The 26,241-nt window shown below is 37.5% G+C and overlaps 1 protein-coding gene across 1 annotated transcript in view; it reads right to left on the reverse strand.

The window, feature by feature from the left end:
- The window catches only part of FAM169A (family with sequence similarity 169 member A), a 61,875-nt gene that overhangs the window by 24,425 nt on the left and 11,209 nt on the right, over positions 1-26,241 (reverse strand). The window contains exons 2-6 of the mRNA XM_045896570.3: positions 17,084-17,218; positions 15,511-15,610; positions 15,126-15,211; positions 12,852-13,023; positions 3,742-3,921 (exon numbers count right to left, since the gene is read on the reverse strand). Of these exons, the coding sequence (XP_045752526.1) occupies positions 3,742-3,921; positions 12,852-13,023; positions 15,126-15,211; positions 15,511-15,610; positions 17,084-17,215 (670 nt within the window). The 5' untranslated portion in view covers positions 17,216-17,218. The remainder of the gene's footprint in view (positions 1-3,741; positions 3,922-12,851; positions 13,024-15,125; positions 15,212-15,510; positions 15,611-17,083; positions 17,219-26,241) is intronic.

The raw sequence follows: 26,241 nt of genomic DNA on the forward strand, positions 1-26,241 counted from the left end.
ACCTGTACCTCATATGGTACACCAGGATAAATTCCAAATGCGTAAGATTTATGAGACCTTATTCATTCCATGCCTTTAGGTATCGGTACATGATAGTACTGTGTAAATCAACTTCTCACAGTTAGCTAATCACCTACTCAAACCTGAGGCCAAGCCCATCCATACGTGGTACTCGTTACCCATTTGTGGAATGAATAAATTATCTTTTTAAAGCTTACAATGTACAACACTATAATCTTTCCTAAATCATTTAAAAATATTCATGGAAACAAGTAAAGGTCATGGAAACAAGTAAATTTCAAAGAATACTGGATATCTAGCAGCCTCAAGAACTACTAATTAAGTTGTAAGAGAAAAATCAAACGGAAATCCAAGTTCTTCAAATAAACATTGTACCAGACAGAAAGAGCAAGAAACAGAAAATGGAGATGCCACATAGTCTAAAATTTGCTATTTTCAATATATTCCTTTATTTTCACCTCAAAGAGTCTTATTCACAAAATTATGCATATGAGACCAATGAAACATTATTGGACAATCTCCTACCTAACCTGAAGGATCAGTGGAGCTAAAGCCCACAGACTGTGCAAAAATAGTAATTCATTTGGCATTCAATTTATCATGAGAATTAGAAAAGAGTATTTTTTTAAAAAGATTTTATTTATTTGAGAGAGAGCGGGCGCATGCACACACAAGCAGGGGGGAGGGGCAGAAGGAGAAACAGGCTCCCCACGGGGTAAAAATCCTGACACAAAGCTCAATCCCAGGACCCTGAGATCATGAGCAGAGCCAAAGGCAGCTGCCCAACTGACTAAGCCACTCAGGCACCCCAGAAAAGAGTAAGTATTAAGAGATTCTACCTACAGTGGGTGTGTTTACATTCCTTCCCAAATTCAGTAAAGCTATAATTAGATTTTAAGGGGAAAGCCATTTTCAGATTATCCAGTTGAATACAGGGTTCATTCCATTCTCATGTATGTATGTACACAGAAACTATGATTCAAGATGGGCACGCAACACTTGGTTCTTGTTTTCTGGATTTCTGACATTAAAAAGGGGAAGCAAACTTAGAACAAAAATATATTTTCAGTGGAAATAAACATTTCCAGTTAGACTAAAATCAATGGTAAATTCTATTTTAATAAAGTTTTCAAGTAAATTACCTTCCAGGATTAAATCTTACTTCATTAAGAGAAAACCAGTAGTTTGGGATTTACATTTATAAATGCAAATATAAATCCACCAATAGTTTTTAAATATCACCACAAGGTATATTCGTACAATGGAATACTAAACAGCACTGAAAATGAATAAATAGAGCTATGTCAATCCACACGAATGATTCTCATAAACATAAATATACAAATCAAACTGCAGAATTCACACAGTATGTATCATTTATATATAATTCTTTTAAAGATTTTATTTATAATATATTTGCGAGAGCACACAAGCGGGGAGGGGTTGCATAAGGTGAGGGAGAAACAGGCTCCCCGCAGAGCAGGAAGTCCGACACGGGGGCTCGATCCCAAGACCCTGGGATTATAACCTGAGCCAAAGGCAGACACTTAGCCACCCGGTGCCCCAGTTTTTAAATATGTTAAACAAGATGACATATTGTTGAAGGATATATAAATATGCTTTATAAGTCTAAGAGGGACACCTGGGTGGCTCAGTCGGTTAAGCACTCAACTCTTGATTTTGGCTCAGGTCATGATCTCAGGGTCTTGAGATCGAGCCCCGCATCAGGCTCTGGGCTGGGAATGGAGCCTGCTTAAGGTTCTCTCTCTCCCTCTCCCTTGGCCCCACCCCCGCCCCTCATACACGTGTATGCATGCACACTTTCTCTCTCTCCCTCTCTCCCTCTCAGAAACAAAACGTCTAAGAAATATATGGGGAGGGCACCTGGGTGGCTCAGTGGGTTAAGTGTCTGCCTTCAGCTCAGGTCATGATCCCAGGGTCCTGGGATGGAGCCCCGCATCAGGTTCCCTGCTCAGTGGGGAGCCTGCTTCTCCTTCTCCCTCTGCCATTCCCCCCCTTACTTGTGCTGTCTCTCTGTCAAATAAATAAATAAAATCCTTAAAAAAAAGAAAGAAATATATGGGGAAAATAAATGCCAAACTGAGGTTAATACTTATTTCAGGGAAGGGAGTGAACTAATTGGGTGGGTGTACAACGGTACTGGCAATGATCCATTTCTCATGGATGGTACATGCTGGATGGTTCTTGAGTATTTGTCGTCTTATTCTTTACATCTTTTTGTATGTCTGAAATTACTTTCTTTTTTAATTTTAAAAGCTACCAAAGAGAACCCAAAGAAGAAATGGTCAAAGATCTAAATATACATTTCCCCAAAGATGACACAGAAATGGCTACTTAACATATGAAAAGATGCTCAACATGAAATGCAAACCAAAACTATTATAAGATGCCACTTTACACCCACAAGAATGGCTTTAATCAAAAAGACAGTAACAAGTGTTGGTGAGGATATAAAGAAATTTTAACTCTCAAACACTATTTATGGGAATGTAAAATGGTACAATTGCTTTGGAAAACAGTTTGGCAGTTCCTCAGAATGTTAAACATAGGGCACCTGGGTGGCTCAACCGTTAAGCGTCTGCCTTCAGCTCAGGTCATGATCCCAGAGTCCTGGGATCGAGTCCCGCATCGGGCTCCCTGCTCGGCGGGAAGCCTGCTTCTCCCTCTCCCACCCCCCCGCTTGTGTTCCCTCTCTCACTGTGTCTCTCTCTGTCAAATAAATAAATAAATAAATCTTTAAAAAAAAAAAAGAATGTTAAACATAGAGTCACCATATGACCCATCAATTCCATCCACACCTAGGTGCAGAGAAATGTCCACACAAAAACTATACAAATGTTCACAGCAGCATTATTCATAACAGCAAAAAGTGGAAACAACCCAAAAGTCCATCAACTGATGATAAACAAAATGTGGCATATCCATAAAACAGATTATTCATCCATAAAAAGGAATGAATACTGCTTCATTCTACAACATGGATGAACTTTAACAAAATTTTTTTTTTTTTTAAGATTTTATTTATTTATTTGACAGAGAAAGACACAGCGAGAGAGGGAACACAAACGGGGAGTGGGAGAGGGAGAAGCAGACTCCCCGCCGAGCAGGGAGCCCGATGCGGGACTCGATCCCGGGACTCCAGGATCATGACCTGAGCCGAAGGCAGTCGCTTAACCAACTGAGCCACCCAGGCGCCCTTTAACAAAATTTATGCAAAACAAAAGAAGCTAGACACAAAGGGCTTATATAATATAATCATATCACATGATTACATTCCTATGAAATGTTGAGAACAGGAAAATCCATACAGAAGAGAACAGATCAGTGGTTGCTAGGGGATGAAGGAGTTGGGGAATGAAGAGTGACTATTAACTGGTGCAGGGTTTCTTTTGGGGTAATGAGCATGTTCTGGAATTAGATACTGGTTATGGTTGCACAGCTACAAAGGTAATAGAAACCACTGAATTGTACACTTTGAGAGTGTGAATTTTATGGTATATGAATTATATTTCAACATTTTTAAAAAGCCACCACACCTCCAAAAAGCCGTATTCATGACATAAGGACACATTTGCAAAATGAAGCCCTTAGGGACCCAAAGAATCCAAATTAGTTAATAATGCTATATGCACATTTACAATATTCTGCAGAAACAACTCAGAAGTGACCCTGAGAATAGTTTAACCTTTTTTAATTTACCTGTGTACATGAGAGAGGAGAGTGGATACCGCAAGCCAAGAGCATCTTCCGTAAAGGAATCAACAAAGTCCTCCAGCATATGAAGCCCAAAATCTTTGCCTCGGTATTTCTTTCTTACAAACATCGTATCAAGAACTGGCAGTTGGTAGCTTTGGGTAAGAAATGAGGCACATATGCTTCCTGCAGTCATAAAAGAAACCCAACAATTTTTCACATTAAAAGGCCATATATGTGTATATGTTTAAAGAACATGAGTTAACAGTCTTTCTAAAAATGGTTAGTTTTTTTCCTACATCGAGAGTGTTAAGAAATTTATCAATTTCATAATATAAAATGCTTCCCAGCTGCTAGTACACATCACAGGGTATACATGTGATAATGAGAAGAGCTATGTATTTTGTCAACAGTTTCATCTAATACAAGTCACTATTACCATTTTTTTAAGTATATACTAGAATATGCATTGCTGTCTACATACTTGTACAACTTTAAAACTCATCAACTATTACATTTTAAAACTGAAAGAGTATGTGATGACTGTACATCGTATACAATGCATGAAGTACCTCACTACAACTTGAGTACCTGAACATCCATCTATCCCTCTTTCTCTAGTGAGTAGTCTACTGTTTTTATCTACTCCATGATGGCAAAGAAACAAATCAGTTTTCCAGATTTTTAAGGACTACAGATTAGGACTAAATGGAAACATTGGTCTTAGAAATGCCTAAGTCAGCAATCTTTGAGCTGTAAATGTGTTTTTTTAAATATCCTGTATGCTTAAGGTTAAACAGGAGAAATAACTTATAGTAACTAAATATGCCTCTTCTATTAAAACAGCTATGGGGATTTGTCTTTTTAAGAACCCTGATTTGTGTTCTGACCCTCCAATTAGATATGTTTGCTCCTTTAACACATTTTAAGACAGTATATAAGTTGTGGGCATCACGGTGGGGCATCCCACTCTCAACATTAATTTTAGAAATAGTTCACAGTTATCAGTCAATACTCTCGTTTTATGCCTCAAATAAATAAACCTATTGTCTCAGATTATTCATATGATTTCAGATAATTCCACTAATGCAGTTCAAGGAAGACATAAAATTTCAGGTAACAAACATCTCACAAACTGACTTGTACCAATCATATTATTTGATGAACTGGTCAATGTAACAAGATCTTTTTTTAGTTCAACGAAATAATTTGAATTATTTATGACTAAATTGGAGAATTTCAGTAACTTTCTGTAACACTTTCTAGACTATCAACTAATTTAAGCTTAGAATAAGTAATTCTCATTACTTAAATCCTAACTGCTGACATTCAGCTAAGATATTTCTATGGGTTAAAAGGTCTTATAGAATGGCTATAGTTAACAATGCTGTATACTTGAAATTTACTAAGAAAGTAGATATTCAGTGTTATCACTACAAAAAAAATGGTAACTATGTGCAGCAGTATCTTTTTTTTTTTTTTAAGATTTTTTTTAATTTATTTGACAGAGAGAGACACAGCGAGAGAGGGAACACAAGTGGGGGAATGGGAGAGGGAGAAGCAGGCTTCCCGTTGCGCAGGGAGCCCGATGTGGGGTTCGATCCCAGGACCCTGGGATCACGACCTGAGCCGAAGGCAGAGGCTTAACCACTGAGCCACCCAGGCGCCCCTGCAGCAGTATCTTTTAATTAGCTTGATTTTGGTGAGTATTTCACAATGTACACATGTATCAAATTATCAAGTTGTATACCTTAAATATGTATCACTTTTAATTGTCAATTTTACTCAATAAAGCTGAAATATATAAACAAGTAACTTGTAAGAGTCTAACAGGTAGTCTCACCAACAAGCTACTATGACCATAATTAATTTTTAATGTCTTGAAATCAGAGTTTTTCATAACTGCTGGTAGTGATTACAAAATCACAAGAGACATTATAAGCACTAGTAGTTCAAAGGAGAAAGCAAAAAGTGAAAAGTGAAAGCACTATCTAGTTCTAATTCTCAATACAGAGTCTGAGGATTTATGGCTGTTTACTATTGTACACGCTTCAGGTTCCTTACAAAAGTATATATAGTAATTATATAAAGGAAATTATCCACAATTTGATTTTTTTCACACCAACATTTCTTCTACTGGAGAGGAGATAAATTAAAGCATCTTGTATTGTTGAAATGGTAAATTTATGGAACTAGTAGTAATCACAAAGTTTAAAGATCTTCTATTATTTATTTGCCGTGTACATATTCATTGCAAAAAATGATGCCGATTCTCTCCCTTTGACTAAAAACCTACACAGCTGACCCTTGAACAACTTGGGAGTTAGGGGCACTGACCCCCTGAGCAGCTGAAAATCCACACACAACTTTTGACTCCCCCAAATTTAACTACTAATAGTCTACTGTTTACTGGAAGCCTTACTGATAAAAGTCATTTGTTAAGTTGTATGTATCATATGCTGTAGTCTCCCAATACAGCAGGCTAGAGAAAATAAAATGTTATTAAGAAAGTCATGGGGTGCCTGGGTGATTCAGTCAGTTAAGCTGCTGCCTCCGGCTCGGGTCATGATCCCAGGGTCCTGGTATGGAGCCCCGCATTGGGTTCCCTGCTCGGTGCAGAGCCTGCTTCTCCCTCTCCCTCTGCCACTCCCTCTGCTTGTGCTCTTCTGTCTATCTCTCTGTCAAATAAATAAATAAAATCTTAAAAAAAAAAAAAAGTTCAGCTAGTTTCATGGTACACACTGATTAGATTCTGGATATAGTTCATTTTTAAAAATTGTTCACTTTTTGGTTTTAATCAAAGTTTTATATGTACATTGCTTAGAGCACAATAGTCCTACTGGACTGAAAAGAAAAAAAGCAGTCCTTTGACTGCCTCCATGATCCACACAGAAACACTTTCTGCTCCCTAGAAACCACTACTTTGAAATTATTTAGCTTATCTTTCTGGTATTTACTTCCACATCTCTAAATAACTTACTACTTTTCTTGATTTTTTTCCATTTTAGGCATCAGCAACTGCCTTCCCAGGATGGAAGATGAGAATTTAGCTCTTACATACATTTATCCACCCCACTCCCAATTCCACAGAACCACACTTCCTCAGTGTCTTAAGGGCATTGTTTCACTTCTAGTGTGCAGTTTGGATGTGGAGGGATCTAATCATTCTGATTCTTGATCCCTTGTATCAATGCTTCTCTCATTCTCCAGAGACTTACAAAATCTTCTCTCTATCCCAGATTTTTTTTTTTTTAATATTGTATTTATTTATTTATTTGACAGAGAGAGAGACAGCAAGAAAGGGAACACAAGCAGGGGGAGCGGGAGAGGGAGAAGCAGGCCTCCCACCAAGGAGCAGGGAGCCCAATGCGGGGCTCAATCCCAGGACCCTGGGATCATGACCGGAGCCGAAGGCAGACGCTTAACCACTGAGCCACACAGGCGCCCCATCCCAGATTTCTGAAATTTCCTAATAATCTATCTCAGTATAAGTCTATTTTAATTCATTGTGATGGATGCTCAGTGGGTCCTTTTAATGTGGAAATGCATGTTCTATAATTCTGAGAAATTTTCTTGAATTATTTCTCATTGGAAACTTCTTCCCCTCTGGTTTCTCTGTTCTCTCCTGAAACATCTATTATTCAGACCATTCCTGTAATTTTCTTACCTATTTTCCATCATTTAGGGTTTGTTTTCTCTTGTTGTTGCTCTCCTTTCTGATCCACTTCCTCAACTTTATCTTCCGTACATTGAATTTTGAATTTCCAAGGGCTCTACAGACATTCTTTTAATATATACTGTCCTCATTCCATCAGTGTAAGGACTACTCTTACCTTCCACATATATCAATAGTTGTTTTGTTTTTCATTGTCTCTTCCAAGTTGTTCTGATCTCCATATTTCGTATCAGTGGCTTCCCCTAACTAAGCTATTTGTTCGAAGTTATGAATGAGGCATTAAAGAGCTGATTAGATGTTCTGTGTGCATGGTGGTGATTGCTGACAATGAACCTCACAGAAGGATGATCTGACTGCAACATTTCCTAGGCGAACCACTTATATTGGTATTTATGGAATTTTTTTCTGTTGGCCAATTCAAATTCCTCAAAGGAAACATTTTTGCTCATGTTGTAACCTTTAAATAAATTTTGAAATACCATGTATTCACACATCTTTGGTAACATCTAAAATTTTCATCTTAAGTTTCAATAATTGCAAGGTGGAATTTCTAGCACATTATCAATATTAACTTTTGAGAAACTATTACACAAATTTTAGACTCACAGAAAAGTTGCAAAAATACAGAGTTCCATATACCCTTCATCTAGCTTCCCTAATGTTAACACCTTACACAACCAAAGTACTATTATCAAAACCAGGAAATGAATATTGATGAAATACTGTTGGCTAGAGACCTTATTTAAAATTCACCAGTTTTCGGGGCGCCTGGGTGGCTCAGTTGGTTAAGCGACTGCCTTCGGCTCAGGTCATGATCCTGGAGTCCCTGGATCAAGTCCCGCATCAGGCTGCCTGCTCAGCAGGGAGTCTGCTTCTCCCTCTGACCCTCCCCCCTCTCATGTGCTCTCTCTCTCAAATAAATAAATAAAATCTTAAAAAAAAAAAAATTCACCAGTTTTGCCAATAATGCATTTTTTCTGTTTCAGAATCCAATCCAGGGCTCCATACTCAATTTAGTTTAATATCTCTTTAGTTCTGGTCTTTGATAATTACTCCACCTTTGTCTTTCATGATTTTATTACTTTTAGAGATTACTGATCAGTTATTTTGTAGATAACCTTCAGTTTGGCTTTGTCTAAAGTCCTTTCATTATAAAATGAAGGTTATGGGTTTGGGGCAATAATACCAGAAATGATGTTTATGCCCTTCTCAGTACATCATAGATTAGGAGTCCATGATACTGATGGGTCTTATTCCTGGTGATATTAACCATGATCTACTAGTTAACATGGTATCTGCCATGATACTCTATGTAAATTTACTTTTTTCACCTTTTCAATTAACAAACAATATTAAAAATTATTTTATCACTCTTCTAAATGTATCAAATGGACCCTAAAAACTATTAATTTGATAACCCTCATCATCCACTTAACTATTCCTTTACTATTGAACTAACTTATCCTTAACACTCAATTTTATAATGTTCCTTTTTCTTGAACTTCTATTTTTTTTTTTTTAAGATTTTATTTATTTATTAGACAGAGAAAGAGACAGTGAGAGAAGGAACACAAGCAAGGGGAGTGGGAGAGGGAGAAGCAGGCTTCCCACTGAGCAGGGAGCCCAATGCGGGGCTCAATCCCAGGACTGTGGGATCATGACCTGAGCCGAAGAAAGACGCTTAATGACTGAGCCACCCAGGTGCCCCCTGAACTTCTATTTCTATTGTATTTATTCTGCAGAATGTTATCCTGATGTCATGTATTTTTACACTTGGATTACATATTTATTATCCAACTGTTCTTTACTGCAAAAACATACCTGTACATAAATACAAATTTTTCAAATTTCTTGTGACTATGAGGTTCTAATTATCAATCCAAAAGAAATTTTGAGTTATCATTATCATTAATATTAGTACATGACAGATCAAAACACAAGTGTATTATACATTTGGAAAACTAATTATTAGGCAAAGAATAAAATTTTACTGAAAATACATCTCCTATGAAATAAATGGAGTTCACTTTTTTTTTTGGTTTATGAATCCATGAATGAATACTGCTTAATACCAGAAGGAGACAAGGTTCAGCATTTTTTTTTTTTTTTTTTTAAGATTTTATTTATTTGACAGAGAGAGACACAGCAAGAGAGGGAACACAAGCAGGGGGAGTAGGAGAGGGAGAAGCAGGCTTCCTGCAGAGCAGGGAGCCCCATGCAGGGCTCGATCCCATGACCCTGGGATCATTACCTGAGCCGAAGGCAGACTCTTAACGACTGAGCCACCCAGGCGCCCCTCAGCATTAATTCTATTCCTATTTTTTTATAGATAAAAGTACTTAATAACCACAGAAGGGACCAGAAAACCTTTTGTTATAATGACATTATTCAATTCTGTGAGCTCCCTTAGAGTTATGTGCCAGATTTCACACAATCTATTGTAAAGAACTATTTTTAATAATCTGACATCTACCTAACCCAAAAAAAACATACAAACAAACTCTATGTCCCCCACAGTGATCTCTTTATTTCAGGCTAAAAAAGAATTTATGTAGTTTCTTAAATTTCATTGTAATGTAATAGGATTTGACTTCATAAACAGTCTCCTTTTATATATCAAAACTATTTTTACATCCCAGTAAACATCCCAATATAATGATTTGCTATTTAATTTAAAAATCATAAATAGTAAGTGATACCATAAGGCTCTCATTCAACTATAAATTTGTTTAATAAAGATTTAATCTTTTTGCTACTGGCACAGTTTTTTTTCCCCTGATACATATATTAGGAACACTTCTATTACAAAATGTTTTAGTATGTTTTGGATGTTTTTTTCAAAATATTGTACATTTGCGTTTCCTTTAAAAAAATGCTTCCAGACTGAATTAAATGGTTATTAATTCAAAGGCTAATACAAGCACACCTAATTTTACTGTTATCTGGTAGATAACAGCCAGAGCTTAAAGTGGAAAAGAACTAAAATAAACAGTAAGAAGGTAATACAATTAGTAGAGAAGTATGGAAGGTGCTAAAGTGGTAGACAAGTAGAACTTGAAAGCTCAAGGATATAAAATTTAGTAACTACCACAACAAGCAAAAATAGAGGCCAGGTCACAGAGGAGAGAAGGAGACCCAAAAGCACATGAAAGAAAGAAGCACACTCTTGGAATCAAGTAATGATCAGAAATACTGAAAGAGAAATGTTATGCCCTTTAACTGTGTGCCTTCAAGCCTTCAAGCTCTAAGTAAGTATAGACTAATACATGCTCCCAATGTCTGTGAGCTAGTTTCAGGTAAGAACTCCCCTGGAGCCAGTATGAGAAGCTAAAAAAAAGAAAAAAAAAAAAAAAATCCTCCAATTGCCATAGGAAGTACCTTGTATAAAATAAAGCATAAAGCAATTGAAACACATCTCAACCCCAAAGCTTTTAAACATTAAAAGAAACTGATGCCTTTTATGCAATGCTTCCATTTAACCAACATTATTATTCTGCCCCTGGATAATGATAGCTTTCTGAATTTATACAAGAATAAAATAGCATATTAAAAGAGAACCCAAGTATTTATTAAAACAGCAAACCAGCTGGGGCACCTGGGTGGCTCAGTTGGTTGAGCACCCGGCTCTTGATTTCAACAGAGGTCATGATCTCAGGATAGTGAGATCGAGCCCCAAGTCAGGCTCTGTAGTCATCGGGGAGTCTGCTTGAGATTCTCTCTGTCCCTCTTCCTCTACCGCTACCCCCCCCACGTGCACTCTCTCTCCCTCTACACTAAATAAATATTTATATTTTTTTTAAGTTTACTTATTTATTTGACAGACAGAGAGAGAGAGAGAGAGAGAGAGACAGCAAGAGAGGTAACACAAGCAGGGGGAGTGGGAGAGGGAGAAGCAGGCTTCCCGCGGAGCAGGGAGCCCGATGCAGGGCTTTATCCCAGGACCCTGGGGTCACGACCTGAGCCGAAGGCAGATGCTTAACCACTGAGCCACCCAGGCGCCCCAATAAATAAATCTTGAAAAAAATAAAACAGCAAACCAATTTAAACTATACAGATCACAGTTTTTTATTCTTGAGAAAAAGTAACCTTCTCACTGACTATATGCACTAATTCTTAAGTGTGTACTAATTACGTGATTAAGGTATCAGTCACAACTGTTCTGCAAACCAACAGTGAATTCAGTATGATATTTAGACATGACCTGACCAAAAGGGCTAAATTTGGAAGGTTTTGTAAAATGTGAGAAAGGCTGAAAATAATCTGAGTGTTCTCTATGAAAGGTCTTTTGGTCAAGGTACAGAAAAAGCCAACTTGTTATGTGGTGGTTATAAGGTGAGGGTGTATGTGTGTACACAGATCAAGCAGGTTCTATCTTTCTGGCTCCAGGTACCTCGAGGGAGGGGAAATGGCAGGAAAATAGGTAAAGCAGGATGAAACTCCACCCATCTTTTAGGAACAGGGTATAGGTGGTTCTTAGGATCAAAAATCCAAACTTTAGAAGTTTAACAATTTCAAAGCTATTTGAATTCTCTAAATATATTATTTTGTTTTTCATGCTAATGAGCAAAGCTGCCTTTAACAAATCAGGTTGAATCAGCTGTGTGAGGCAGACAAAGGCTATGCATTTGGTCCACAGGTAGACAAGAGTTTTAAAAGGAGCCCGTATCAGTGATAGCAGCAGGAATCAAACAACCACTTTAAATAAAGGGAAGGACGTGGAAGGAAGTCACGACAGCCAAATATGAGGCTCAACACACAACTCTCTTTGCACATACATGGAGAAATCTTACCCTCTGTCAAACCTTTATTTTTGTTTTGTTCTTCAAGACTTTCCTAACAGGGGCACCTGGGTGGCTCAGTCGGTTAAGTGTCTCCCTTCGGCTCAGGTCACGAACCCAGGGTCCTGGGATCAAGCCCTGCATCGGGCTCCCTGCTAGGCGAGAAGCCTGCTTCTCCCTCTCCCACTCCCCCTGCTTGTGTTCCCTCTCTTCCTGTGTCTCTCAAATAAATAAATAAAATCTTTAAAAAAAAAAAAAAACTTTCCTGGGGTGCCTGGGTGGCTCAGTTGGTTGGGTGACTGCTTTCAGCTCAGGTCATGATCCTGGAGTCCCTGGATCGAGTCCCGCATCGGGCTCCCTGCTCAGCAGGGAGTCTGCTTCTCCCTCTGACACTCCCCCCTCTCATGTGCTCTCTCTCTCACTCTCTCTCTCAAATAAATAAAATCTTTTAAAAAATTAAAAAATAATAAATAAATAAATAAATAACTTTCCTAACAATCCTCATTTACATAGAAAGGCAGAATCAAAGTACTCCCAAGAAATACTAAGTAAAATCACCTCAATTTAAACTCTAAAGAGTCATTTAAAAGGATATTGCTATAGTTGGGGTCTAAAAAGGAGGTTTCCATAATATATAGTTTAAATAACTTTTAAAGACTCACCTGTAGGCTTAACTGAATAAAACCCAATGGCTTCTCCTTTCTTCCACAGAATCTTGGCGTAATCAGTACTGTTATGACACAGGAATGGTATCTCATTTCTCTCCATTTCCTGTTTTCTATAAATAATCCGGTTCAGAACATACAGAACCACTCTCTCCCCAAGAGTTCTCACCTGGAAAGAGAGTCAGACACCAGGCACAACAGTTATGCTATGCATCCATTCAGAGGTGCTATCTACCTTGCTCCCTGCTTCCACACCTCATACTAGCATTCAAAGCACTCTGAATACACTCAAAATGATTTCTTAAACCTTTCTTCACACAGATGAGACCCATCATTTGTACCAATAACAATCCATTTCTACAAACACATATTATGCATGGAATACTGCCTCTCAGCAAAATTCTAAAACAGGAAAAACGAGTTTCTAATGTACCAATCCCCAGCATCTCTTCCTTAGTGCTCAAGCGTTTTCTTTTTTCTTCCAGCCGCCCAGATCCAGGGTCTCCCCCACCCTAATTGCTGCCCCACCACCTCTACTGCCTCAACTCTTCTTCACCTCATTTTAGCTTAAATAGTAAATAAGAAAGGAAACAAAAAGCCTCATGTTATCCTCTAAGACTTTAAGAACAATTGCCTTATTTGATGAGCAAGGCCATAATTATGCTCTTGGAAAGGAATCTGTCTCATCTTCCCAGGTAAAATGTGCATTTAACAGTCATGTCTTGGTTGTCTACTGTAAGGAGTAGCCAGCATGCCCCACACACATACCTTCTGCCAGATCAGATGAGTCATGACAGTGGCACAAGCAAATCTGGTAAAAGCAAACTTGGGGCAATCACAGAACGGAAGCAGAGCCTCACTTCCTACATGCAAGGCCACATGGTCACCAGGACCCCCTCACCAACTTTCTGACATCGGCTGTTGGGGCTTTTCCCCCACAGACATTTTTCACCACTAAAAACAAGAGTTCTATCCGTAAAGTCTACTTCCCCTCAAGTGTCCTTAAAAGAAGCACGAGAGTGCCCTCTAATTAGGTGAGTGAAGAAAGACAAGCATTAACTGTACACACACTATTCTCAAAAAAAAAGAAAGCAAGCAAGCAAGCCTTAACCATACTACACACTAGGGGATGTCAGATACCAAACGACAAAGGAAACGACAAAGCCCACTAGCTTTCAGGGCAACCCATTCCTTCCCTGAACAGCTCCGACCAGTGTAAAATTCTTCTTCATACTGAGCTGACCATAGCCAAAGACTACACTTTGATACCCTGGAGCCACACAGCCTAAAAATATTTGAAGAAAGCCATGACATTCCCCTAAATTCCATACCATAGGAACAAAGGAACAACTGAAGGAAAAGACTGATCTAATGCAATTTGGGGTACTCTGGCCATTCCAGTCCTCTCCCTTGAAACTGCTCCAGATCCTTAACATCTCTCCATTGGGACTTGCAGATACTACAAAACTAAACATTGAAGATGCTGCTAAGACAGTGGGGCTTTGCTCTATAAGCTCAAGTTTTTTTATTAGCTTTTTTGCTTACCTTCGTTTTACTTCTAATTAACTAAAGCCCAATCATTTTCATTATGTGCTGTTTTAGCTTGTTCTTCATGGTGTACATGTGCAGTTAATTTTTTGAACCCATGGGTACTACTTTTCATCATGTTAGACCCTGCTCTTTGTTTCTCAATTCTGCCTTTCACAGACTTGTTCTCCCATTCAGCACTGTGGCAGGCAGAATTGATCAGCATACCATCCGTGTCTTCCTCTAAGTAAACGATAAAATGATGACCAGGACAGAAAAAAGGACAAAGTTTGGCAGTATGCTACTGAGGATCTCCCTTCTAGTCCACTGATTAGAACACCTGAAAATAGACCACCTAAAATAGCCCTACCAATAGGCAAGTTCCGTGGTTAGTCTCTCTTAGAGACAGACAACCTAGGCAAACACACATACAGAACTAGCTTTCTCTCTACCCTGTAAGAAAATCAGAAGCTAACGTCGATACAGGTCACTACAGTTCAAGTAACCAATGAGTATTCACTCTTCCTCACCAATTCTCAGATACTTTTAGAACCACATAAAATTGAGGAAGCGCAATCAGACTACCACTTTCATCGTAACAGTGAAGCTCTTAAGGGTTTAATACAACCTGGTTATACTACAATGGAGAAGTGCTCAATATTTTCAACAATTATCAATGTTTATGGGAAACATATTGTGATATGACCTCAGAAGAAACACTTTTAAATTATCGGCTCTTGTTACCTGCTTAAGCCCTTCTCTAGAAGGGACAGATGTTTTCACAATATCATCAATAGCCCACCATTGATCAGCAAGGTAAAGTGCCACAGCTAAAACAGAATAAATGATTATTAACATTTAAGACTTAACAGTATACAATATTACTATTTGAAAAAGTTTATACAGGTAATCTTAAATATACCCACATTTCATAATACAATGTGGCCCCATTTATACCATTTTTATTTTATTTCACTCATTAAACATTTAATTACAAGCAACTGAAAATTTTATTTTCCAGAAATTTAGTTTGAAGCAATTTTTTAAATTCCTTCACACAGCTACTTTTTAATAAATATCTAATTGGAGAAAAATTCCTCAAGTTATAAAGATTAAGCAGAAAAGAAACCTGTGAGTGAGTCCTCAGGTGCAAAAAGAGCAAGAATTTTCTCGGTCTGATCTCCACCATAAAGAGGTACAAAGCCTACATTTGACAGGCTAATAGGAATCTGAAATGACATTGATTAAAGATTTGTGAATTCCGTTAAGAAAATATAGGGCAAAAACACCAGGCTTCTATAAAAATATTAAGCTTTCTCTACATTAATGCTAATTATATAACTTAATTTCATAGAAGATATTTCTAGGCTCAAAAGAAGTAAATCAGACTTCCCTTTTGCAGGAATTTTACTATCTTGGGGAAAAAATTGAAGTTTATTTCAATAAGTATTACTACTGTGCTCTAGCCACACATCTGAATAAAAACAAAGGCATGATACGGTACATAAACTCATTAAAAAACAACTACAGTTTATCATCTGTTATTGAGACAACTTCAGGGGGAAAATTCCATTTTATAGTAAAAGACATCAGATAGGTATATTTGTTTTTCCACTGAGATACATATGATACTTTAAGGTTTTTCTACCTTCATTAATCGGACCATAATTCCCATTTACTGATATCACAATTCAGATAATTATAAAATACTAGTCCTTTAGAGGAATAAATTGTAAAATCTTGGTGCTTTAGAAGAACAGACTTTTTTTTTTTTTTTTAAAGATTTTATTTATTTATTCATGAGAGACAGAGAGAGAGGCAGAGGGAGAAGCAGGCTCCCAAGGAGCAGGGAGCCCGATGCGGGACTTGATCCCAGGACGCTGGGATCATGACCTGAGCCGAAGACAGACGCTTAACCATCTGAGCCACCCAGGCGCCCTAGAAGAACAGACTTTAAAGAAGCCTTTAAACATCATTCTCTAAAAGAAAACTCTGAGGCCTAGAGAGGCTTGAGAACCACCTAGTTCACAGTAGAATGCTAACGATCTTTCCATCACAATATATCACACTTACTAATTAGGAAGTTTTATAGAAAAAGGAATATTTGTGATACAAAAATGTGTAATTAATGTTTTGCTGATTTTTTTATTAAAAAATTTCTAAAATCACAAATTCCAAATCCAAAGTAAATTTAATTTAGTTAGCTCAAATACAGTAACCCATCTTAGCAAAAAACTTTTATGTAATTTTAAAGGCAAAATATAGGGGCGTCTGGGTGGCTCAGTTGTTGAGCGTCTGCCTTTGGCTTGGGTCATGGTCCTGGGGTCCTGGGATGGGCCCTGCTTGGCGTCCAGCTCCCTGCTCCACGGGGGGCCGGCTTCTCCCTCTCCCGCTCCCCCCTGCTTGTGTTCCCTCTCTCGCTGTATCGCTCTCTGTCAAATAAATGAATAAAATCTTAAAAAAAAAAAAAATAAAGGCAAAATATAAATATTAAGCAATAACCTATAGAGTGTCTTTTTTAAAAACTTGATCATGCTGCTGTACTAACCAATCAATATTTAACCATTTTACTGAAGAGTCTTCTGATGCAAATTTCAAAAGGAATTAGTTAACATTTTTAAATGATAAAAAATAAGAAGATACTGATTTCACATGTAAACTCAACTGAAAAGGTTGACAAAAATCACCTCCGCACACCTTACCGTAATATTGAGAAGAGAAAAACGTTCAGGGTTTTCAGGGTCCCCACATCTTAGATCTGACATATAATCTTCAGCAGAATTTTCCAATTCCTCATGACTGCAATTATCCAGCATATCCACAGGGAATGCCATCCTCTACAACAAACAATACGGGACAAATGTTTCAGCATATGAAATGTTATCTTCCTTTACTCATAGAAAAACTAACACCGGGGCGCCTGGGTGGCTCAGTCGTTAAGCGTCTGCCTTCGGCTCAGGTCATGATCCCGGGGTCCTGGGATTGAGCCCCACATCGGGCTCCCTGCTCAGTAGGAAGCCTGCTTCTCCCTCCCCCACTCCCCCTGTCTGTGTTCCCTTTCTCGCTGTGTCTCTCTCTGTCAAATAAATAAAATCTTTAAAAAAAAAACAAAACACCGCACTTTAAGGAAACTTCACTTTCACTATGCCAAGACAGACAACAATTTGAGCCTGCTGACTGAAAACATACATCAAAAAGAAAACTTTGTGGGGCGCCTGGGTGGCTCAGTTGGTTGAGTGTCTGCCTTCTCTCGCGTGGTAATCTCGGGGTCCTGGGATCGAGCCCCGCGCTGGGCTCCCTGCTCAGCGAGAGTCTGCTTCTCCCTCTCCATCTGCCTCTCCCCTTGCTCATGCTCTCTCTCTCTCTCATTCTGTTTCTCAAATAAATAAATAAAATCTTTAAAACTAAGAAAACTTTGAAACATTCATTTGTATTAAAAACAATGAAATAGTAAATAATGGATAATTCCTTAAATGATAAAAATACAGAGGCATAGGATATACATATTTGCATATAAATACACATGCATATAAATATATCCTCCTATATCTGTCAACATATAAGCTACTGTAAAAGGACAGACACAGGGAACTTCTGGGAATAACAAAAATGTTCTACAACCCTACAAATTTACTTTAAAAATCACTGAATTGTACAGTTACAGTAAGTAAATATTATGGTATGTAAATTACATCTTATATGTGTGTACGTACATATACATACATCCATACATACATATATATATATATATATATATATTTTTTTTTTTTTAGCCAGCATCTTAGTGGGGATACACTAAAGACTTTCCCACTACAGCCAAGAAAATAAGGATTCTACCACTATATAAAATTATATAGGTATTTGTCAATGCAGTTAGACAAGAGAAAGCAATTAGAGGCTTAACAACTTTGGATGGGTGTAAGGGTTACAGGGAGACACTATCCCTACTTCAATTTGCAAATAATATATTTAATCGAAAAATCCCAAAGAATCAATGGAAAAATTATGCCAAACAGTAAGAAATTGTAGTTGAATAGCAGGATATAAAACTAGGGGCGCCTGGGTGGCTCAGTCGGTTAAGCCTCTGCCTTCGGCTCAGGTCATGATCCCAGGGTCCTGGGATCGAGTCCCACATCGGGCTCCCTGCTCAGCAAGGAGCCTACTTCTCCCTCTGCCTGCCTCTGTCTCTCTCTGATAAATAAATAAAATCTTAAAAAATATATATATATAAAAAATAAAACACATACATCAAACCCTCATATATACAATAATCACCAGTAAAAAGAAATAACGAATGGAAAAAATGGGTAAAAACAGAAAATAAGATCCCACTTACAACAGCAAACATTAAAATAGGCTTAAATTTAACAATAAACAATAGGAAACCTATATAAGTCTAAAACATTACTGAGAGAAGCAAAGTGAACAAACAGGAAAGACAAACCATATTCTCGGAAAAAAATTAAAATTAAAACAAAAAACAAAAAACCATGTTCTTGGAAAGACACTTCAACATCAAAAAGAGACCAGTTCTCCCTAAAATAATCTATTAATTTAATGCAATCCTAATGAAATACCCTTAGGGTTTTATTTTTTCCTGAAGCAAAACAAGTTAATTATAAAGGTAATTTCAAAGAACAAATAAGCAAGAATAGCTAGAAAAATCCTCAAAAGGCAGAGCAATGACTGGAGACAAGTATGAGCCCTGTCAGATATTAAAACATATTCTAAAACTTCTAGGGACTCATGGCTGGCTCAGTCAGTACAGCATGTAACCCTTGATCTTGAGGTTGCGAGTTCAAGCCCCACGTTGGCCATAGAGCCTACTTAAAAATAAATAAATAAAATAATTAACAAATAATTTTTAAAAGGGGAGGGCGGGCCTGGATGGCTTACTCGGCAGAGCACGCAACTCTTGATCTCAGGGTTGCAAGTTTGAGCCCCATCTTGGGTGTAGAGATTACTTAAAATCTAAAAAAAACGAAAACAAAAAAATATATTATAAATTTCTATCATTAAAATAATGTGATAGGGCGCCTGGGTGGCTCAGTCGTTAAGCGTCTGCCTTCGGCTCAGGTCATGATCCCAGGGTCCTGGGATCGAGTCCCACATCGGGCTTCCCGCTCTGCGGGAAGCCTGCTTCTCCCTCTCCCACTCCCCCTGCTTGTGTTCCTGCTCTCGCTATGTCTCTCTCTGTTAAATAAATAAAATCTTTAAAAAATAATAATAATAAAATAAAATAAAATAATGTGATTAACAGGGGCACCTGGGTGGCTCAGTTGGTTAAGCAAGTGCCTTCGGCTCAGGTCATGATCCTGGAGTCCCTGGATTGAGTCCCACATCGGGCTCCCTGCTCGGCAGGGAGTCTGCTTCTCCCTCTGACCCTCTCCCATCTCATGTGCTCTCTCTCATTCTCTCTCAAATAAATAAAATCTTTAAAAAATAATAATAGGGGCGCCTGGGTGGCTCAGTTGGTTAAGCAACTGCCTTCGGCTCAGGTCATGATCCTGGAGTCCCTGGATTGAGTCCCACATCGGGCTCCCTGCTCGGCAGGGAGTCTGCTTCTCCCTCTGACCCTCCCCTCTCTCATGTGCTCTCTCTCATTCTCTCTCTCTCAAATAAATAAATAAAATCTTTAAAAAAAAATAAAAAATAATAATGTGATACCAGGCATATGAACAGACAAACCAATGTAATAAGATACGGAAATATACCCTAATACCTATGGAAACAGAGTATAGGATTAAGGAGAGCTATCTCATTCAGAGGGGGGGAAAAGAACTTTTTAATAAGGTGGTACGGTTTCACTGGTCTTAACAATATGTTTAAATCAGACAATTCTGCCCATCTTTGAACTTCTTATATCTGAAATTGTATCTGAAATCATACAGCAGGCTCTCTATTGTGTCAACTCTTTTCACTCAACATTATTTCTGTGACAAACATCAGCAGTGTTGGTTCTATCAGTTAATTTGTCCCTTTTTATTGCTATGGAGTATTCCATCACACCCAAATAGTTTATTTACCCATTCTACTACTGATGGGTAGGTGGGCTGCTACAAGTATTTTGGTAGATACACACGCACTAACCAATCTTACTAAAAGTCGGATGAGAAGACATATGCCTCCTCATGTGGTATGTCAAGAAAACTGGACCCAAATCTAACCAAATCATTAGACAAATGTGAAATGAAGCCTTAAGTATGCGGCCAGCCAAATTTAGAACTCAGTTTCTACAATAAATACACAGCATGGATGGGTATTAAGGAGGGCACGTACTGCATGGAGCACTGGGTGTTATATGCAAACAATGAATCATGGAACACTGCATCAAAAACTAATGATGTAATGATGTATGGTGATTAACATAATAAAATAAAATTTAAAGAAATATATACATACAGCATGGAGTTAAAAAAAAAAACGAGTGGACACTAACATAAATTAAAAGAAACTTAAGAGACATATCAGATGCATTGTGGAAAGGATCCTGATTTGTGTACTCTTCAAAATGTCCATGATAAAAAGTTAAATAAAAACTCACAATCTACATCAAATACTGAGTTACTAGTTCTTAAAGAAGTATACATAAAGCAATATAGATTATTTTGTTTTAGAAGTTCCCTATATTTTGGAGATGCCTAGGTGGCTCAGTCAGTTAAGTGTCCAACTCGATTTCAGGTCAGGCCTTGATCTCAGGGTCATGAGTTCAAGACCCACGCTGGGCTCCCCGCTGGGCTTGGAGACTACCTAAAAATAAATAAATAAAATAAAAGTTCCCTGTTTAGTATTTACCCACAATAAAAACTGCAGAGCCCAACTGCTATATTTGTCAATAACCTTTTCAGTTTGATAAAGGAAAATTTAAAAAGGGAAAGAAAGGCAGAAGAAAATCAACTGAAAAGTTACTTTTCTTTGAAGTGATCTTCAAATCCATTTTATCACAACAAAAGTATTAGTAGACAAGGAATTGAGTATCTAATGGAAATATGACATAAGCACATAAAAGACAGGACATATACAGTAACATTTATATACAGTTAAATATATTTTTCTGATTTTTGAAGATATGATAATGAGAAGAACTTTTTTTTTTTTTACCATAATCTGAAATCTTGGTCTTAAGGACTTGAAACTTGGTGTACATATGACTGGGAACCTAATTTTATTCAAATAATGCTGTATATACAATTTTTTAATCAAATTTTTAATTTTTAAAATCAAACCTAGAGGGACCCCTGGGTTGCTCAGTCAGGTGGATATCTGTCTTCAGTTCAGGTCATGATCTTGGGGTCCTGCATTGGGCTCGCACTGGGCTCTGCACTCAGTAGAGGAATCCGCTTCTCTCTCTCCCTTTGCCCCTCCCCCAGCTTGTACATGTTTTTTCTCAAAAAAAAAAAATTAAAATTAAACCTAGAAATAGAACAAATTCAGCCCATCTGTTAGTAAATGTAAGTATCTAAATAAAAACAAAAAGGAAGAAAAATTTGTGAAACTACTGATGAAAGCAGTATCACAAGATTTCTAGCCAACTTAGAAAGAGGAAAAAAAAAACCTTTAAGTTTCAAGAGAGATCAACCAAGAGCTTATGTAATTAAGATGTTAGAGTAAGAAAAGGCTCGATAAATTATAGCAGCTCCACTGTGAAAGAAGCTTATTCCTTAGTTTGGGCAAATCTGTTTATCTCTATCAAAGTCAGTATGTAAGAGCAAACTAAGGAAATACAACATTACATTCTATAGTCTTATCTATTCTAATGAAGATTAAAATTTTGGGTGAAACTAGGGGCACCTGGGTGGCTCAGTTGGTTGAGTGTCCAACTCTTGATTTCAGCTCAGGTCATGATCTCTGGGTCCTGGGATCGAGCCCTGCGTGGGGCTCTGCACTCAGTGGGGAGTCTGCTTCAGGATTCTCTCTCTCCCTCTGCCCCTAACCCCTGCTCTCTCGTTCTAAAATAAATATATCTTTTAAAAAAATTTTAGGTGAAACTAAAAACACAAAACAGTCAGTAGTGGATGAAAGAAGCATAATTAGGACGCTAATTAAGAGAATGTATTAATTGTTTTTACTCTCTTATAGACAAGATCCCAGCTTTATATCCAAGTTAAACACTATGACATTTAACATACCATACCACTGACTAGATGAAGCTCAAGAAAAATTACTATTACACCATTTCCCTTAAACCAACTCAAAAGACTCTTGAAAATTAGCTACCAGAACAAGCAATGAATGAAATACATTTAAAATTTTCATTTGCTGGGGGTGCTAGGTGGCTCAGTTAAGCATCCAACTCTTGATCTCAGCTCAGGTCTTGATCTCAGGTTTGTGAGTTCAAGGTCCACGCTGGACTCCACACTGGACTCCACACTGTGCCTGGCACCTACTTAAAAAAAAAAATTTTTTTTTTTTCATTTGCTGGGGCACCTGGCTGGCTCAGTAGGTGGAGCATGTGACTCTTGATCTTGGAGTTGTGAGTTTGAGCCCCACCTTGGGTAAAAAGAGTACTTAAAAATATTTTTTTACTTTTTTAAAAGATTTTATTTAACCATTTGAGAGTGAGTGAGTGATCAGGGGAGGAGCAGAGGGAGAGGGACAAGCTGACTCAGAGACCGATGCCAGGCCGATCCCACTACCCTGAGATCATGACCTGGGCCGAAATCAAGAGTTGGACGCCCAACCGAGCCACCAGTGTCCCTAAAAATCTTTTAAAGAAATTCTTTTAAATAATAAAAATAAAAATTTCATTTGCTAACAGTAATCATAATCTAAAGGATGAAACGTAAGTTAATGTTTGAAGCCTGCTGTCAAAAACTTGGCCTACAAAAGCACAGTTGATTATAATCATACAAAAATAATATGGCCTTCTAGATAAAGAATACAAAATGGACGTAGAAGGAAAAATAGTCTTGACTGAACAGCAAGTTTTTCGTGATTTTCTTTCTTTTTCATCTACTGTGACTATGATAATTACGGATCTTAAAAGATTTTAATTGCTAATGTCATGTTTTAAGTGCATTTTTTTGGTTTCATTATTGGAAGACAATTCTAATAAACAGGCAAAGTAGGTGATCTGAATAAAGAACCCAATGGCATAGCCCGGAATAAGACATTTTAAGGCAGTAAACAGTCTTAGAGGTCTTGGTTTCTTATCTAATACGCTTCAGAGAAGAGTCATGTGTGGACCCACCCACTAGTCCACAGCAGAATGAGCCAGAAACACGAGTTGGTCTCCCTAAGCCATTGATCTGTCCTCTATCCTTGTGTTGCCCAACCTTCAGTAATTTGCATACCACTGTGAACATTTTTCCTAGGGTGTTAAATGTCTGTATCACTATTTAACTAATGTATTTCTCAAGTCACTTCTTTTTTTTCTTTATTAAGTAAGCTCTACAACCAATGTGGGGCTTGAACTCACAACTCCAAGATCAAGAGTCAAATGCTCTACCAACTGATCCAGTCAAGTGCCCCTCAATTCACTTCTTTAAAAATACACACACACCTCTCTCCATCTTTCCTCCTCTCCTTTTTTTTAATGTGGTAAAACATGCACATAACACTTACCATTTTAACTATTTCTAGATTTGTAATTCTGTGGCAGTAAGCACATCCCCACTATTGTACAACCATCACCACTCTCTGGTCTCCAGAACTTTTTCACCATACCAAATAGAAACTCTGTATCCACTAAACAATCACTCCCCATTCCCTCTTCGCCCATCCCCTGCTAACCACCTTCTATTCTGTATCTCTATGAATTTGCCTAGTCTAGGAACTTCATAAGTGGAATCACACAATAATTGTCCCTTTGTGCCTGGCATGTAAGGTTTACCCGTGTTGTAGCATGTATCAGAACCTCAGTTCACTTTTTTAGAAACATTTACCCTTAACTATAAAACCATCAATGTGATATATAAGATTATACATTTTCCTAATCAGCATTAAAATTTCTAACTACCGTCATTTAAATGGTCACTTGAATACCACTTAACCAACTGAGCCACCCAGGCGCCCCCCCCTTTTTTTTTAAAGATTTTATTTATTTATTTGTTGAATACCACTTAAAAACACCTCCTAAATCACCAGTATTACGTCAGCACATTTTAGAAAACATTTCACTATAGGTATATAGGAGTGCTAACCATAAGAAAATACTATTACAAATCAAAGGCAAGTACAACATGACCAAATGAATTAAAGTGTAAAAACAGAAATTCATTACCTTTCATTCTTAAACCTTTTTAGATGGCCTTTATTTTTTTTTTTTAAGATTTTTATTTATTTATTTGACAGAGAGAGACACAGCGAGAGAGGGAACACAAGGAGGGGGAGTGGAAGAGGCAGAAGCAGGCTCCCCGCCAAGCAGGGAGCCCGATGCAGGGCTCGATCCCAGGACTCTGGGATCATGACCTGAGCCGAAGGCAGACGCCTAACGACTGAGCCACCCAGGCGCCCTAGATGGCCATTTTTAAATAGAAAAATAATTGCTTCTGGGCTTATTATTAAAGAATATTCACATACTTACACAAAATGAAACAATCGTTTTCCTGCAGTCCAACCATTTAAAAACTCTGAAATTTGCATAAAAAGCATTTCTGGGGAGAGACCCCCCTAAGACACACCCCTTCTAAAATGTTTCTGGGTTGCAAATCTGTCCTTAAACCCATTACTTTTATTACTAGTTGCTCTCAGTGTTCAATTTTATTGGCTAAATAATCACCTAATGGTAATTAAATGAAGATGAAAGAACTAGAAATTATTATATATCAGTTAACAACAGCAGGTAACATTTACTGAGAACTGACCATATACCAGACTTTAAAGAGACAGCCATCTTGAAAATACAGTGAGATATTTCTATTAGCCCCAATCTATAGATGAAGAAACAGAATGTCATACCACTAGGAGGGCTAAAAGAACAGGAATCCAGACAATCAAATATACCTTCCAATATTATTATTTTTACTAAATATGCAAAATCTTATTTGTCATGGTTATATGAACTCTCCTTTTATAAAATAATAATTCCCTTGTTATTAGGTATTCTAGTCACATGTTACACAAGAAAAGAGCAACTGGAATTGGAATTCTATGTATGACCCTGGTTCCTGGGTCAGCTCGGCCACTAGCTAAGTCAGTGACCCTGGGCAAGTTACTTACCCTCTTTAAGCTTCTGTATTCTCATTGGTAATGTGATGCAGCTGGACAGGATAATCCTAAGGACCTTTTTACCTCTAAATGTTTATAATTGTTTTATAAAAAAATATATTGGTTAACTTATGACTGTAAATTACTGGCCTTATGGTGGGTCTCCTACAGTTTAGAGGCAAGAGAAAAATGGTAAGGCTCTAAAGAGAAATATAGGTTGCTATGATAAATCACTCACTTCTCCCTCTTTTTTGTTGTTTTTAAGCTTCTGTTCTGTGTTACATAACTGTAAAGCTGTCAGATCAAATTTTGTCAAGTACTTTATGCTCTACCCATGAGATAAACCAAAAGGGCTAACTAGATTCTACATGAATGAGAAAGCTTAGTGTTGCCTTAAGCAAACTAAGTCATCAAAAAATTTACACAGAATGGATAATGAAGTGTAAAAAGTGTCCAAATTAATTTATAAATTATGTAAATGTTATGCTCATTAATCCTGGCTAACGTGTATAAAAACACAATACTAATACCTCTTATGTAAGAATTTTAAGATGCCCATCAGCTATTTTACATCTATCTTTTAATAATTCCACCCCTCTTCCCCTAAAAAATTATATAACTATTTGAAAGAATAAATGCTTTACATAATTAAAAAAAAGAATAAATACTTTTAGGAAGATAATATGAAAAAGAGAAAACAGTTTTATTCCTA

This window comes from Mirounga angustirostris, unplaced genomic scaffold, assembly GCF_029215605.1.
Source record: "Mirounga angustirostris isolate CCGP_5_RB_7025 unplaced genomic scaffold, mMirAng1.0.hap1 SCAF_7, whole genome shotgun sequence".
Taxonomy (NCBI): Eukaryota; Metazoa; Chordata; class Mammalia; order Carnivora; family Phocidae; genus Mirounga; species Mirounga angustirostris.